The sequence below is a fragment of the Dendroctonus ponderosae genome, unplaced genomic scaffold, assembly GCF_020466585.1.
Source record: "Dendroctonus ponderosae isolate FM_Combo_2020 unplaced genomic scaffold, Dpon_F_20191213v2 Dpon_F_20191213_5, whole genome shotgun sequence".
In the NCBI taxonomy this organism is placed as follows: Eukaryota; Metazoa; Arthropoda; class Insecta; order Coleoptera; family Curculionidae; genus Dendroctonus; species Dendroctonus ponderosae.
This window is the reverse complement of record NW_026018715.1, coordinates 720975-738866: the sequence shown is the minus strand read 5'-3', so window position 1 is coordinate 738866 and position 17892 is coordinate 720975. Positions and strand designations below refer to the sequence as shown.

The 17892-nt window shown below is 35.6% G+C and overlaps 2 protein-coding genes across 7 annotated transcripts in view; one reads left to right on the top strand and one right to left on the bottom strand.

Moving 5' to 3' along the window:
* LOC109545073 (putative nuclease HARBI1) overlaps window positions 1-10194 on the bottom strand; it is a 10711-nt gene extending 517 nt beyond the window's left edge. Inside the window, exons 1-4 of one of the 6 annotated variants that reach the window (XM_048666688.1) lie at window positions 5904-6008; window positions 4528-4671; window positions 4120-4461; window positions 3342-3917 (exon numbers count right to left, since the gene is read on the bottom strand). In XM_048666688.1, the coding sequence (XP_048522645.1) occupies window positions 3381-3917; window positions 4120-4461; window positions 4528-4671 (1023 nt within the window). In that variant the 5' untranslated portion in view covers window positions 5904-6008 and the 3' untranslated portion in view covers window positions 3342-3380. Of the gene's footprint in view, window positions 1-3341; window positions 3918-4119; window positions 4672-5259; window positions 5563-5903; window positions 8778-8989 lie in introns of those variants that run through there. The other 5 variants (XM_019915566.2, XM_048666687.1, XM_048666686.1 and 2 more) reach the window with 5 other exon arrangements.
* A 463-nt stretch (window positions 10195-10657) lies between these two features.
* Window positions 10658-16792, top strand: LOC109545061 (dynactin subunit 2). Its single transcript, XM_019915553.2, has 7 exons — window positions 10658-10854; window positions 10914-11154; window positions 15632-15863; window positions 15920-16152; window positions 16218-16381; window positions 16433-16535; window positions 16590-16792. Exons 1-7 carry the CDS (start codon window positions 10819-10821, stop codon window positions 16772-16774), a joined length of 1194 nt encoding a protein of 397 aa, XP_019771112.1. The 5' UTR covers window positions 10658-10818; the 3' UTR covers window positions 16775-16792.
* The last annotated feature ends 1100 nt before the right edge of the window (window positions 16793-17892 follow it).

The following is a 17892-nucleotide window of genomic DNA, read 5'->3' as shown; positions in this document are numbered from 1 at the left end:
TAAACACAATTAATCATAGAAATAATATAGAGAATTGAAAATATGCCCTAATAAATTCGTTTTACATATTTTGCAACTATAAGCTGAAGGGAGATTAGTATCTTCTTAACATCAAGAATGCGTTGCGGGATAGAAAATAAGAAGACGGAACCCATGTTTTCTGAAATAACCGAGGTAACTTTTTATCTACGACGTCCCGTTTTCGAGTAAATAGATTAAAATCGATTTATTGCATAGCTTAATCGGGTTGTAATTAAGTAGGGTTTAGTATAAAGAGAAAAATTGTGCACTTAGATTGTGTCAATTTTATTACAAAAAAAACTCAAAAAGAAGTTACTCAAACACTCGAAATGACAGCGATTATTAATTTTTTTCAATCACTGACCCATAACTAATGCAGAGCCAACTTTTTAAGTAGAAACCGGATTACGCTGGGTAATAAATCGAATTTAATTTTTTCACTCAAACACGGTGCGTTGTAAAAAAAAGTAAAGAGACCTGTTCTCTTCCAAATTGAACAGAAACTGGAAGAATAATATTTATTTGTAGAAAAATCAGTGACGTAACATTTTTTTATTTAAAATTATCTACAGACGTACCTGTTCCCTCGTCACTGGCGAAGCTAAATATAAAATTTTTATCACAAAACATGTATTACTGTTAAGTGCCGAAGTCCATAAAATTTCATTAAAATCTTCTGAGGGGTTTCCGCAATATTAACAAATATCATTTTACACGCTGTACATCGGATACTAAGAGTTTTCGGAATATGGTCTATTAAAGAAATATATCCAAAATTACGTGCACGATCACCTTGTAGAAGACAAGGAATGCATCTACTTAGTTGAAAAAAAAATTATCGTTATAATAAAAGCGCATTTTTCGCACAAAACGCTTTTCAAAATTCAAAAATATTTTAGAAAGCTTTCACGTAAGTGAAGTACATGAAGAAATTGGCGAAAACGCATGTCGGAACGCGGACGGGAAAAGTTTAGGGAGACACCGGGGGCAGAGTACCAAAAACCATGAGAATATTTATAAACTAAAAATTCAGGTGATTATGTTTATGTAATTATATTTAGAAATATTGTTGGTATAAAGGAATAGTATAAATAAATTTATCTTTTCACATTTAGAAATGTTTTTCGGGCTTTGAAGCCGTGGTCCATGCGAATTTCTTCCTGACGTTTCGTCCACAACTGCGGTGGACAATATCAAAGGCGATGAGGCAGTGGACGAGTGGGCGAAGTGATCTCCCGTGCTTTCCGACTAAGACTTGTGGACGAAACGCCAGGAAGAAATTCCCATGGACCACGGCTTCAAAGCCCGAAAAACATTTCTAAATGTGATTTGGCCGGCCGTGAAAGCCTTCACAGTCTGATAAATTAATATTTTTTTGTCACGCTTGTTCAATTGTATTACTTGCTAGTTTTATTTCATAGATATTTTAAAATATTAATTTTTTAGCTAAATCAGAATAGATCTGTCAAGGACACTATTATCGAAAGCACGTTGCAGCTGTTTGCATCTATGTTAATACCAAAAATGTTTATTCGAAAAACAACAGGCGGATGATTTGGAATAAATCATCTGATAAGCAGCTTGAGAAAAATCAAACAGGCTGCATAATAAAGACACTTTTTTCAATTAAAGAACCATCTTTAATTTCCACACGTTTACCGCAGTGTCCCTTTGGTGTTTGAAAAACATTTAAGCAATGTTAGTCCATTGATTGAAATGGTAAATGAAGAAAAAGTGATCGAATGAAAAAACCACAGGAAAAATAAGAATTAAAGAAACCACTTGATATTTTATTTAGTTTACAAAATAGTCAAGACTTTAAAAAAGATAATAGCTATGCAATATTTAAATTAATTAAAATTTAGTTTAATTGACATACTAGTGTCCGCGCGAAGGGCGATACTACCTCAAACCTGAAAAACCTATCCGTCAGGCGGCCCCGGCGTCGGAACTTACCTAGCGTACTCGCGAATTCATCTACCGATGGTGGCGCTTCGAAGCGTCAAGTTACTGGTTGTCGCTTTAAATATAAAACTAAATAAATATAGAAGTTAGTTTTATATTCAAAGGGTTGTCGAGTGAGAGTTGAGGCTTGTCAGAATTGTTCATTTATTGGAATTAATGACATTTATAACATAAAACAACACTTACACACTTTTCGATCTGTTTCTATTTCGACAAAAGCTTGTAAAGTTGATTAGAACCAAACAAAACACAGTGTCAAATTACTTGAAGTTAGAATTTTAGCCACCAGGTGGCGTCTGGACATGGTCTGGAATTTTGAACTCTCGAATAGAAACCACAAACCCACACACAAATCATTGCTCAGGAAGCAAAATTATCTTGTTTTTAGTTAAAAGTTTTTATGTGTAGCGTTATTACTGCTTTAAGCCTTGGCATGCATTTTCCTTTTCTTTTACAGTTCGTCAACAGCCTCATTATATCACACATTAAAATACATCACAATTGCAATACTTTAATACTTTGTTCATTATCGGACCCAAAACGAATAAAATACTGTTTATATTGATTTCTTTTACTTTCAGCTATTTTTCTTTGCATTCGGAATAAGTGATAATTGAAAAGTGTTGATTTCTTGTCTTTTCAGGATATTTCAGGAACCAAGTCGGGTACCTAAATTTTGAAAACGATAATGAATAGGCAATCGAATTCTGCCCAATTTCGCCCATCTAACAGATTCTCTATCTTTAAAAATGTAGAAGTTACCCATACAAAGATTCAGAAAATGGCCACCCTGTATATGTGTATGGAGGCATATAACAAGTGCCCGATTTTTGTGGTAAATTTATTAATTACTCATAATTTTCAAGTCTTCAAACTTATTTATTGTAATGACGACAAACTTTTAATAAGTTTGTTTCTTTTTAGAGTTTTTTAGACCGATGGCGTCATTACGTCCCACCAAGAGTAAAGTAAGGTATAATCCAGCAAAGCACCTGCCAATAGCGCTTTTCGTTTGTTAGCTATAAACATTTAATGTTTTGCTTCACATGGGATCTTATGTCGCTGTCGACCGATTTTTCTCGATCATAATTTCATTTACATGGGCTCCTATGGGAAAAAGACAAAATTTTGATTTTGTCCTTCAATTGAGATTCATCAACACGCAACAGCGGTTCGGAATCCGTTTTTAATGTTTAGGATAAGTTATACCTACGATATGAACTCTAGAATTTCAAATTTGGAAATTCATCTATGAAACCGTACTAAGGAATGAGTTCTATCCTTACGCAGATGGTGTTAAAATCCATAAAAGAAATTTTTTGGTCAAATGGGAGCAAGCCGAAATTTGACAAATCGCCAATTTATATTTATTTATTTACCTACAATAACTGTAGCTAGCCACTAAATAAAAGATTAGCTATGTGATTTCTCATTTCTGCTCCGTCTCTATCATCTTCCAGTTCTTCCACTTGAATGTCGTAACTGTGCTCTTGTCGAATTGATTCTCTGCTTTGTTGCAGTTCTATGTTTTCAAGTGTCGGGAAATTATCTTCAAGAGCTAAGTTATGGAGAACACAACATGCTCTTATGAAATTTGCAAGATCATGATCTCCCCTCAGCTTTAAGTGGTTTAACTGCGTAAATTTTTGCTTCAATATCCCGAAACAATGTTCGATAATAGATCGGGTCTCAGACAATTTGGCATTGTATCTTTGTTGGGCTCTTGTTAAGTTACCAAGATCTTTATATGGTGTTAGCAAATTTTTTAGACAAGGATAATCACTGTCGCCTAAAATGTAATTGCCTCCACATTTTGCTATCAGGTTTTCAGATAGAGGGGATGCTCGGAACACTCGGCTGTCGTGGACGGAGCCTGGAAATCCTATTATTACATCCCTTATTTTGCCCCGATGATCACAGACAATCTGAAACTACAAGAGATCTTTCAGCATTTTATTAATCTATATATACATATATATTTTGGTTTTGCTGTCTTGATTTTAGACAGCAAAACCAAAATATAAATATAAATTATAAGGTCAAATAAATATACATATATATGTATACACAAACTGGATAGTATCTAGTTTATTTATATTACTCTACAAAAATTCGAACAATATAAATAACTACCTGCAATGAATAGAAACCGTTTCTATTTAAATAGCAATCAGGATCTTCAGATGGCTTATCGATCCTAACATGGGAACCATCGATTACACCTACAACGCCTGGAAAACCATTTAAGGAAAATTGACTTCTTATACGCCGACGTTCATCTGAAGTGGGCCATGTAATTATTTCGGGTGCCAAGTTGCTTAAGAAATACGTCATTCTCTGAACTATCTTTCGTAGAGTACTGATTGCTATCCGAAATCTATCGGCAACATCTCTGTATGATGCTGCCTCATGACCAGCAAACCACAAGAACACAACTGTGTAAAAATAGCCACTAAGTTTGCCAAATTCACCACTCTGCTTAAAGAAATATTCAGACTCTTCAAATCGTTTGGCGATAAATTCAGCTACTTCTCGGCTTACTCGAAAATTTTCCAAAAATTGAAGACCAGTATATTTAAAAATTGTCTCTTCTAAAAAATGTTCTTTTTTCTGCTTTTGCCTTTCGACGAATACCGCAAACAACTCTTCATCGCTCGACGAACTTGAATCATTGCATTCAAACATCTAAAATTACAATATAAAATCACGAGAAGCTGAGACTTTGGCTCACAAAATAGGTTTGGCGATCGTTCGGAGATGCCTACACCCATCTCCGACAGATTTCTACCAAATTACTTAGTTAGTCTATGATTCCTACCGCATCGCCCAACATTAAAATGCGCGTGCGTCAGATGCCCAACCAATCGGATGTGCAACCAAAATTGCCTCCAGCGAACGTCGGGAGGCCGGCGCATCGTAAGAGATCGACTAAACATTCCCGCCAAAGTTTTGACAAAATTTTATTGCGGTGGAGCTTAGACATATTTTTTTATCGAATCATCGATTATTACTTCTTAAAACAAGATTTAACAGTACACGGCACTGGGCAATCTCATTTTGAGCGATAAATACCGAATCGTTTGAACATGATGTTTGGAAGTGTTTTTTCTTCAAATTTTTGGACCATCCGCATTTTTTGACTAAAACTGCTTTATTTTATGTGTTCTTTAAGGAAAAATTAAAAAGAAAGCGAAACTCCAACAGTCATAAAGTACATGAGCCCCAAACAGATTATGATAATGATAACATCACCCAGATTTACTAAAAACTTACCTGTTTCTAACCCCTCAAAATTTTAAATCAATAACAGCAACTATTCGCACCATTAGTGTGACGCATGATACAATCATAGAACAAGGATACAATGAACCATAGAGAAAGTAAAATATTTACTTATTTTACTTACTCTATGCAATGAACACAAGGTAGGATATTAATCGGTCGAAAACTCGATTTTCGTGCGCACATGACGTCACTGGTTAGCACTTTGGTAAAGTGAACAGCTGATCCCATTTAAAATGCATGTAAACTAGACAGATTTTCATTGAACTTAAAAGGCAATAGTTCAAAAGTGGAAAGTTATATGAGGATATGGTTTGCATTGTTGTATAGCTCAATGCTTTCAAAATCGCGTTTGGGACCTGATTTGGGCTTATTGCGAAGAAAAATGCTCTAAAAAAGTATTTACAAAATCTCTTATTGTCAGCGTTTTAGCTTGCTGTGTTGCCAGAGTGTCATTCCTGAAATCGGGTAGAGCCAAACGAAACAATTAATTCATTGAATCATTCAAAGAACTCATTGAATCATGGGGTGAATGCGTTTGGGCGTGTTTGGGAATCTTGCAGACAAACATCTGAGCAGTGGCGGCTGGTGCATATGAGCTGCAGAGCTGCAAAACTGCCAAAAATTATACTTACAAATTACAATCCAACTACTCAAAACCAGGACTTAGGTAAATGCATTTCTTTCAGGATACGGGTATAACATAATATGATACATCAGGCGCACTGTTTACAGTAAATCAGTGGAACTATGGACCACTATTCGCTGCCTAAGTTTCAGGCACAGAAACAGCATTTGCCTGGGCCGCTTGAAGTCTGGTGGTGCCCTGCTTTGAACACCTACGCCGGTCACCGTTATTCCGTGCAACCACGGCAAAATCCCGAATTTTAAGCGGGGCTTTGAGCTGCATGTAGTGCAGTACACTGATAAAACCCACAACTTTTCTAGTTAGTTCATACAGTTCTAGTTAGACAACCACGTTAGGCGACAGGGATTATATTTATTTATATTATCAGATTGTGCGATTTTTAAAATAATTAAGTTTGTCAGTTTTATCACCATGGATGTAGTTTTCGTTTTGAAAAACGTTAAAATATTTTTCAAGTATAGTTACGAAGAGAAAATTGAATTGAATAAAAAGGGTCTACCATTGCCGGATATTACTATAGAAGCAAGTGGAGTTAGTAGAGGAAAAACGTATAAACGCCAAGAAATTTATAACAAAAATAAGTGGATTTGTGGTTGCAATAAGAAAAATGCTTTATTTTGTTTTCCTTGTCTACTAATTAGCGGCTATAAAGCATGGACGGAGGTAGGGGTAACTGATTTGGTGCATCTATGTGAAAAAATAAAAAAGCATGAAAACTCAAAAAGTAATCTTCACAACCATGGAATTGGCTTTACTTGGGACAGTTGATATTCGATCTCAATTAAGTGCCCTTACTGGAAGAACTTAGAGCAACATAACGAGAACGTGACACAAAATAGGTATGTCCTACCAAAAATTATAAACAGCCTTAAATTTTGCGGAGCATTTGAATTGGCACTACGAGGTCATGACGAATCTGATTCCTCGCAAAACCCTGGCATATTTCGTGAATTGATCAATTTTGCGGCTGAACTTGATTCAAGTTTGGGTGAACATATGCAAAAAGCGTCTGTTTTTAAAGGTACGTCAAAAGAAATCCAAAATTAATTATTGGATTGCATACTTGAGGTTTGCCATGAAGAAATAACCAAAGAGATTAAAAAAGCTTTGGTGTTGGCTGTTAGTGCTGATGAAACGACGGATGTGTCTGCAAAAACTCAACTAATGGTCATTTTAAGATATTCACGCGATGATGGAGAACCAGTTGAGCGTTTTTGGACATATCTAAATCCTGAAAAATGCTATGCTGAAACTTTATCTGAAAATATTTTAAGCATTATAGACCGATTAGGTGGAAATTCTCCTAATAAGTTAATTGCACAGAATTACGATGGAGCAGCAGTTATGAGTGGACAACACGCAGGAGTTCAGCCAAAAATTAAACAAAAATATGCCTTTGCCCATTTTGTACACTGTTATGTCCATCAATTCAATTTGATTTTGTCCAAAGCAGCTTCTGCAAACGCTCAAGTACGGGTCTTTTTTAGAAAGTTGCAAGATATTCCTGGATTTTTCAGTAATTCTCCGCAACGTGTAGAAGTACTAAATAAAATTGTGCGAAGAAAAATACCACATGCCGCTGCAACTCGTTGGAATTTTAATATTCGTACAATTAATGTTGTATTTGAACACAGAGAGTCACTTATGGATTGTATGGAAGAAATAATGGAAAATTTTACTCAAGCAACCGTCTGCAGTGCCGCTGACTCCATTGAACGTACTTTACAAGAACCAAAATTCGTTTTTTTGCTTACATTTTTCCACCACATCATGCATGATGCATGTGGATATTTTATTCAATCAATTGCAGAAGAGGAAAACAGATCCAACACAGGTCATGCATGCCATTGATAACTTTGAACAGATAATTGTTCATATCCGAAATACAATTGACGATATTGTAAACGAAGTTTCAAACATATGCACTGAACCACCACCAACTAAACGAAAACGTTCCGGAAATAGCAAATTCGATAACCGTGTTGCAGCATTAGAAGTGTGTGACATGATTACAATTTCCATCAAAGATAGATTTATTTTCAAAGATTATCTTGTAGCTGCATTTTCTTTTTTTCTGAACAATTTGGAGAGTATTGTGGCAAGTTTCTTGAAGACAAGTTGATTACCATCTGTTCAACTTATCCACATATTGAAAAAGAACGACTCCGCACGGAACTGTCGGTTATTTATTTCAGAAGCGACTGTAGGGAAATAAATGGCGCGTTACCCCTCCTAAAATTTTTGATAAAAAATAATTTAGATGAAACAATGAGTAAAACAAAAAAAAAAACGCTAGAAATAGTTGCAACTTGGAGTTGTTGTGACCACAGCAGAAGCCGAGCGTTGCTTCTCAACCTTAAAACGGATTAAAGACCTTCCTCCGCAACTCTATGACTGAAGATCGCTTATTAGCTCTATTCATGATTTCTATCGAAAAGACGTTTATTTCTGAAATCGACAAATTTAATGAGATGATAATCGACAAATTTACAACTAGAAAGGATCGAAGAATTGTACTGTTATATAAAAAATAGATTAATTTAGACTTTACTGTTACATAATATTGAAAAAATATATTAGGTATTCGAAAAGGATTTGACATTTCAGTGAACTTCTTTTGCAGAACACCCGCTACATCAGTCCACGAGCCGCTACTGCATCTGAGCATTTTGCGTTTGGTAGTTGGAAAGTTCAGTGTAGAACGTGTGCAAGCTATGGGAGAATGCTTGTTGTGCGGATACAAATATGCCCTCAGCAATTCAAAAATGATGATTATGAGAAGAATTTGCAATTCGAACTTTTGGGCTACTTGCCAAAAGCAAACGCTTTACTTCATTGCACATCTGGCAACTATGCTAGCCTACAAAATAAATAAATTTTTGTTACTTTTCATTTTCAAGCTTAAAACTTGCTGCTGCAAGGCATTTTGTAATTATAAAGAAGATTTATTAAAAAATAATTAAATGTGACAAAGACTAAATAAGCTATATTGAATCACATTTAGCAGACAGGAAAAAATCACGAAACGCAGTGACTTCCACTGACGTCACGCAAATCGACGAAAGATCCTACCTTGTATCATCAGTGTGACGTGCAGCATGCGCCGTTGTTGAGGCAGGTCAGGTTTTTTAATGAAAACTGCACTTTTTGCTCCTAGGCATTTTAGGATTTTTCGATTTGTGTACCTCCAACGTGTTTTTGATCTACGTTTTTTAAGAAAATGTATTGGTGTGGCATATGCTTTGTACCACTCAAATAGTTTAGGCAGTATCTTTAGCGTAGCTTCTCGGGAATATATCGATTTAACTTTATCATTTTTAGGTTAAAGTTCAGCAAGTCCATCGCAATAGAAAGAGAATTGGACTACGGATTTTTAATTTTACTTCTAAACATAACAACTATTATTAAAATATTATTTACATATATTTACAAAACCAACACGTTTCAGTCTTAAAACGGTGAAGTGCTGGGCTCCAGACCGCAAGCAATATAAGTTTATTAATTTAACAGTTTTTTCCTCGCTGGGCTTAAAACATGGGGTATTCCACAATGGAAAGTTCAATGTCCGTCGCACTAATATTGTAATGTGCGTGATATAAAAGTGCTACTATATGTGAGTAGCACAGTTTCCCTAGGGCAAGTACATGCTGCCTTGCTCTTCCTTGTTCCTTGATGAGGGGTGGCTGGCAATTTCCATAAATAAAAACTTTTCCGTATGCACTGGTGTAAAAGTTTTCTCCCCAAGCTAATTGTTTGGCGTTTAGTTCAAAAAAAATTGCTTATAAAACTGAACTTTATGATATGCTTTTCAGCCACTGAAGTTTAAAAATAAGATTCTATTTGAATATACATCGATATATATATACTTTTTGATTATGTATCTCTTACTTTATGCCCGAAAATCTAATTCTACAGTTGGGAACCACTAAATATTCTTGATGCTGTAAAGATAACATAAAAATGATAAAGTTAAATCGATATATTTCCGAGAAGCTACGCTAAAGATCTTACCTAAACTATTTGAGATGTTTCAAACCATATACCACACCAATAAATCGACTTTACACAGTTCTCAAACACGTTAAAGGCACACAAAATCAGAAAATCCAAAAATTCCGATGAAAAAGGTTCAATGTTTGGATTAAAAACCTGACCTACCGCAAGGCATCAAATGTCATTACGACATCAATAATAGCGCGAATTATGAACATTATTATTACAAAACACTCATGTCAAACATAAGTTTTAAGTCAGTATCTGTCAGTACGTCACTATGACCACAGAACATACCCCCTAGGGGGGATATTTTGTGACTATGACGTCTCAGGCGCCTAGATGTAACTCATAGAGTAAAGAAAATATTTTATTTTTTCTATTCGGTAGCCCCCATGTTTGTATATGCGACGCCTTGACAGCATATTTAAATAAACTGCAAGTGTTCTAAATAACATTGGCGAGAGAGTTTTTAAAGTATGTGCCAATTTGTCTGCTGCAACATTCGGGTTTCAAACGGAAAAGAAAAATCAAGAAAGATATAAAACATCTTGCGTCGGCTTTTACGAAGAAAGTAGAAAGTTTTTTCAGTACTTAATAAAGGTAACGAAGATTTAAAATGAATAATAAGTGTGTTATTTAGTGAAATTTTTATAAATAGTTCAATATTCACGAGGACTCAACGGTTCATCTTTGTTCAATTTGGTTCACTTTGTCTGACTGCAATCATGTTAAATAGGTTAGAGTTGAAGGTTTGTGACCACAGATTACAGAGCAACCTCTGTGATCTGTGTTTGTGACAACTAACTTATTAAAAAAAAAAACATTTTATTACTTATTCATTGTCATTAGACAACCAAAATAGTACAGAACCTTTATTTCGTGAAAAACAACTTTCTAAATCTGCAATGGCTGATCCAAAATATGCAGACTTACCCGGAATTGTGAGTAACTACCTACTTAATGGGAGCGGTCTAATTTTGCTGGTCTAAATTGCTTTTAGGCTCACGATGAGCCCGATGTTTATGAATCAGTTGATTTGCCGGAATCAGAGCAAGCTGACAACTTTTATGAGCCTGAAAACGAGCCTGTAGAAAAACTTGAAATATCATCTGAAGAAGCCTACAATAAATTTAAAGGAAAGTTTTTGAATGCTGCCAATGTTGATTTTTCTGAGCGACTTGGAAAACAGTTTCGCACAGGCTATGATGTAATAAATGGAGACTGGGAACTTGCTGGACAAGGTAAGTTCATATGTTCGTAGTGTTTATTTGACCTGATTCACACGTTTTGAATCTGGTGATGTTCGATCTCTTATGCTTACGGTGAAAGAATGAATTGGACCTCTTGCATGTAGACAAGTTGATTTACTCAGTTACTTCGGTTCACTCGATATATACAGACTTTTCTAAACCACTCACTTTTAATTGATAAGTTGAATAGTTTGGGTCTTGATGGCCCTTTCCTACAATGGATCGGTGACTATCTCCATTTCCAATCTAAAAACATTGTCGTGCCGTTAGGTGTACCGCAGGGTTCCCATCTGGGTCCGCTTCTTTTCAACACATACCTACTTATATAAATGATATATCATCCTGTTTTAAGAACAGTAAATTTCTTCTGTCTGAGGATGATCTTAAATTGTACTTGAAAGTTAGTTAGAATCACCGGCGGACCGGGAAGATCTGGACCGCCTCAGTCGATGGTGTGACCACAATGGAATGGAGCTGAATGCAGGGAAATGTTCTATGGTATTCTCTCGTCAAAAATTATCTACTGATTTATTTTCCTGACTGCGTGTAATTGTTATTATATTCTTTTCCTTCCTGGGCTCCAGTCAAAGTGTGAAATAACATTTTTTTAAACGTTACATTATGAACGCCGAAACGTTATTCAAACGAAACAATATTCAATTTTTTGTTTCACACTTTGACTGGAGCCCAGGAAGGAAAATAATATAATTATCTACTGACTATTCTTATGCTGTAAACTGATAAAAACTTAAAGTTGTCTAGAAGATCCGACATGGATCTGGGAGTGCTTCTGAATCTTCCATTGAGTTTTGCTTCCAATTTTTCTCACATAACGAGCAAATCATTGAAAATGCTCGCATTTATTAAGCGATCTACTTCGGATTGTCGTTCGCTGGATTCTGTTCAGCTCAGGGTTGCCAGGTCCGAAAATCGAGTTTCGGTAGATAAGCTCGACATTTTTCGGTAGAAAATGGGTAGACTCATTTTTCTTTCATTATTAAGGGCTGCATCTCCGTTCTGCAGCGCTTTTTGGTAGGCCTGCTGAGAAGCGCACGTTAACCTGAAGCAGACTGAAGTGGCTCGTATGAACGCCAGCATTTGAACCAATGTATCGCTATCAGTGGCGCTTCTTTTTGACGTGATTCTGGGCGATAGTCAACCACTGAACGCCAGAGAAGCGCTGCTACATCGGTGGTCCGGCCTTGGTCGCACCCGTGTGAATAACTCCATGTAAATCAATGTACCTTCAAAACGCGCTTCTCAGCAGCGCCACTGAGAAGCGCTGAAGAGTGGCCGGTGGTGAAATAGCTCTTAGAGTATTGTTCAAGCGTGTGGAGTCCGACTTACTATTGTCATTTGAGATATATTGAGCGAGTCCAGCCAAAAATTTTAAGATTCATTAATTTGAAGTTCTCACTCAGTGGACCTTTGTGGAGCTGACTTTCCTACCAATTGTAACTACCACTACTTAAATTTCACAAGTCTTCAGTCAGTTCTGAGGGTTGAAACTTTGTCAAACAGGAGAATTGAGCATGATTTAACCCTACTATATAAAATTATAAAGCCATTATTTAACTGTTCTGACCTACTCTCAGAGATTTCCTTACATGTACCATCCAAAACCACTCGACTTAACGATTTGCTCCATGTTCCGTTCCACAGAACGAACTACGGCGCAAATTCTATTCTGACTAGAGTTTTATCTGGTAAACGGGAAATCTGAGCTGCAGTTCAGGAGACAGCTCAATACAGATGACTGTTCAGATGTTGGATTGATTTTTTTCTATGGCTCGTGCTCACAATGTTGTGCTTTCACTGGGATCAGCTTTCTTGCAGGAGAGTTTCGTCCTTCTTTGTGTTTGTTTTTGTTGTTTCTTTTTTATAGTTTAATCCGTTGTCATTGTATTTAGCTTAGGTCATGGGCAAGTCCCATATTTACGTTAAATTAAATTAATTAAATACTCATGTCCAACCAAATCGTTGAAGTTATAGGTGTACTAAGATAGGTAAAATATACAAAAAATAAATATAAATTAATAACCATAATTAAAATTTATAGGTCACAATACCTCATTTTTAAATCGATCTCATTTTTAACTTGGCCATCTGAACTTCTCCAGGTCCAGTTTCTTTGGGAAGATTTCTGATAGAAGGCAGATAGACCTTGCTGTTGGAGGTAATTAAGTAGCAGTTCACCACGGCCATTTATATTTTCTAATCCAAAATTGGATATGTTTGGATGGTCGTTCTCTGTCTTCGGGCCAATTTTAGCATTATTGTCTGCTATAATTATGGTGAATTTGGCGTTTCCCAATCTTTGAGGTGTTGTTATGTCCTCATAAAATTGTTCGGCTTCATGGTCATCTGGAGGGCTTCCAGGGCTGGAGGTCGGAGCATACACACTTTTGGTTTTAGGGAATATCTTTTGTATGTTTTTTAAAACAGAAACTGCTTTCATCCTGATAACAAGGTGCTTTAGTTTTTTGTTAATTAGGATATTTACCTGATGAGAGTCCACATTTGCAATTTTCTGATACAGCAAATGTCCTGATTTGAGGGTAGTTGCGTTCTCTCCTTGTTATCTGGCCTCCCATTTTACATTTTCTAGCTCTCCAGAATTTTGAGATTTTCAGCTGTTCACATTGCTCTTATCTTGTATGTTGCGACACGGATTAAATTTTGTGTGATAATATATTTGCTTCTATATATTGAGGTTTTGCTTCCCCCAGAATCCACGAGGCGGGCTGACTTATCAGTGCGAGATAACTCATCGACTCAACATAACATGGGTTTCGAAGGTTTTGGCATTAAAAGGCCACGCTTGCCGAGCATGTTGGCCAGTTTTTGAGTCAAACTACCACTAAACCTGTTGGTCCGCGGGAGGTATTTGAGTTCCCTCCTACCACCTATTTCTGGGAAGCGTTCTCCTATCCGCCACCTGGAGACGCGCTCCCTAGAGTGTACAGGGTCGCCCGAGGGCAAAAAAAGCAAAAAGCTTCTAGGCGTTTTTAAATGTTTTTGGGGCTTCAGGACTTAGCCTTAATCCACTTTCACAATGAAAAATATGTTGTATTTTGTAGCCAGGGAGTTCACTTAGTATACAGGGTGTCTCACTATAGGGTCAAATGTCCACTAAAGTTGGAAACAAATTCAACTTCATGCGTGATTTAGTTTGGAAGACGCGAATTTTTAAGTAAGCGAGCGCAACTTACTGACACCATCAATTTTGTGAGTCACATTTACAAATTCGACAAAAATCAGGTTCCGCATGGATTTTTCTGAAACTTTCCACGTCTATCGGATCAAATGTCCACTAAAGATGGTAACAGACCTATTCTCCAGCGTGCTTGAGTTTGGAAAATGTGATTTTTTAAGTGAGCGAGCGCAATTGAGCGAGTCACATTTACAAAGTTCACAAAAAATCAAGTTCCGTATGCATTTTTCTAAAACTTTTCACGTTTATAGGGTCAAATGTCCACGAAAGATGATAAAAGGTGCAATTGCCTGCCTGCTTCAGTCTGTGAGATGTGAATTTTTAACGATTTTTAAATAAACGAGCGCAATTATTTTTCAAACATTCAGTTTCACAACTTGCGTATAATTTTCAATAAAATATTTTTATTTTCATCTCCAAAACTGCATTATTAGGGCTCAAATTCATCAAAAGTTTGCGGAAAGTATAACAATTCTAAATATTTTTCGACATTTAAATGCATCTGGCGTTTACATGAAGTGTGAAAATTAAAATATATTTGTCTTAAAAGTTGGATTCTAACGGAGTTTAGTTTTCTCAACGGTAATTTTTAGGAAAGATCGACGCAGTTTTATTTTGTTTAAAGAAAGGGCGATTTTCGTGTCTGAAAATGCTTGTTGGCACTTAAATCCATCTATTTCAAGTTTGCCTAAAGTGTAACATCGAATTTTTTTTGCTTGACGTTCAAATCGTAATAAATTTTACATTTCTTAACCATTTGAGTTGCGTAAAATGCCGGTTTTACAGACATTGTGCTCTTTACAACCCAGTTTTAATGATCCAAATGGGGCCATGATTCACAGAAAAACGCCCACAACAATTTTTTTTCCAAATATTCGGGGTTTCGACCTGAAATGCCCTGGAATTTTGTTAACCATGCCAATATTACTATTATGTTGCTTTTGCTGAATTTCAATTTTCCAGCTGAGGCCAGTATTAAGAGAAATACGCCAAAAATTATCACTAAAACAAAATGCCGTGAAGCTCAAATCAATTGTTCATCAAAAATCCTTCAAAACCCTTGAGAAAAACAAACAAAAAACTTACAAAGTATCATTTTGACAGGTTTAGTTTTGCTAAAAAATAAGGAAAAATTGAAGAAATTTCAAAAGCCAATTATCCAAATTTTTATATGAAAACCGCTATATAATATATATAATTCATATTGAGACCCCATGTAGTTAATTTTGCAAGAAAATTTGCTTTCTGATTTAGGCAAACGAGAGACACCTATTCAAAAGTACCAACGCTTGCAATGTGAAATGAAAGAACTGCTTGAAGAAGTCAATAGTCTAACAGTGAACAAGGATGAAGGAAAGTTGGATTGTCTTGTTCCTACTGATCAAGTTGAACAGTCCTTAAAATTATTAGCCGATCTTAAACTAGAAGAAACTTTAGGTGAAGAACTAATTGCTAAAATATCAGATCCTGAAGGATCACAGGTCAGGTGGGTAATATCTACTAGTACGATACAAAAAGTAACACTATACATTGATGTTTCAGGAAACTTTTGGCACAGTTGGAAGAGTTCAAACAAGTATTGAATGAAAAACCTGAATATGAAAAAAACAGCAACGAGGAAGGTATTATCTATCAGTTTAATTACAGACCACAGCACGCTAAATTACAACAAACTGCTAGAATCGCCGAATTGGAGAGTAGATTGCATCGATTAGAGACAGTTTTAGGAGCATCGTCTGATAAGTTGTCAAGGTTGACTACGGCAACTAATAAAGGTAATTTTGGTTCCGTGTTAACTTGCGCAAAAAATTACTAATTTCATAATTATTTGTCAATTTAGGAAGCTTGTTAGAAGCTGCCCAATATCTAAGCGCAACTGCAAGCTTACTTGATTCTTCTCAGTTAGATCATATAGAGGGAAGACTTTCGGCTTTGTCTCAAAAATTACAGGTCATTGGGCAGAAAAAGAAAGAACTGCCACAGGATGAAGAAAAAGACAAAATGGTAATATTGATAAATCCCCACTGAAACACATCCTATTTTATCAGTTTACAGATTCTTGAGCTTTATGACCAGCTTAAAAACACTGAAACCCTCACAAAGATTCTACCTCAAACTGTAGAAAGGTTAAAATCATTGGAAGCTCTTCATAATAAAGGTATGTTATTTGGTAAAAAAGCTTTGTTGCCTTATTGTGTTTGTTATCTTTCAGCCACCGAATTTACAAAAACGCTTACCCAGATGGAGTTGATTCAATCGGAAATCGGCAGCAGTGTCCAAAATAACAAGACTCTACTGCAAGGAGTTCAAGAAAGTTTTGCAACTAATCTGAATGAAATGAATCAAAAGGTTGTAAATTTAGATTCTAGAATTAAGACCCTTCAGCAAAAGAAATAAATGCAAAATAATAAATTATCAGTTTAACAATTAATTGCATACAGGGTGTTTGGTGAGTAGATTTAGAGATTTCCGATCTACAGGGTCATAAAGTTTTAATTTAAAAAATGATATTTATTAATATTGCGGAAACTGCTTGGAATATTTTAACGAAATTTTACAGACATGCACTTAACAGCAATAGTAAAGTGGGCATAGGCACGTCTGTAGATAATTTTAAATAAAAAAATGTAACACCACTGATTTTTTCTAAAAATAAATAATATTTTTTAAGTTCCTGTTCTATTTGGAAGAGAAAGGGTCTTGACTTTTTTATACATCGCACAGTTTGAGTAAAAAAATTAATATCGATTTATGGCATATCTTAATCGGATTGTAATTAAGTAGGGTTTAGTATCAATTTTATTACAAAAAATTATCACTAGTCGCAGTTGGCATCAGCCTTAGAGTTTCTTTATTTGTTTTTACAGATTAGATTATTTACCTGTGAATTAAAATTTAACTAATTTTTTGGATTGAATGCGTACCAAGCTTGCAACGATATGTAAAAAATTAAAAAACAGTAACTACTTAAGATCTTGCTCAAAAAGAAGTCCCTTTCAAACGCATGCAAGTGACCGCCTTATGATGCCTTAAAATGTATGTCTAAGTGGAATAATGGCATCTGTAAGCACTGTATTAATTTCTCCGGCATAAACCAACAAAATAGGATGAAAATCATGTCCCATACGTGAAAGTCTAACGGAGTTAGATCTTGGCTTCTGGCAATATACAATATTCTTTAATCAAACCTCAAATTGCATACATTTACGAAACTGTCCCAATATTTTGTAAAATTTTCGTTTTTATCGTTTTATTTAAATTTGTTGATATGTATTTCATGATTTTATTAAATCGCAATTAATTTTAGGAAAACTTTAAAACGCACTTTTGGCCATCTCAATTTTATAGTAACTTTTCAAAGAGTTAAGCGAAGATCGATCAATTTTTAAAACTGGCGTTGAAGAATAGTTCAAGAGTAACATTGGAAGCTACGAAGCAGACAAAATTTACACCAGCCTTCGGGCAGTAAATTACGTTTTCTAATTTCTATTTCATATTTTGCAGTTTCTCGTGGC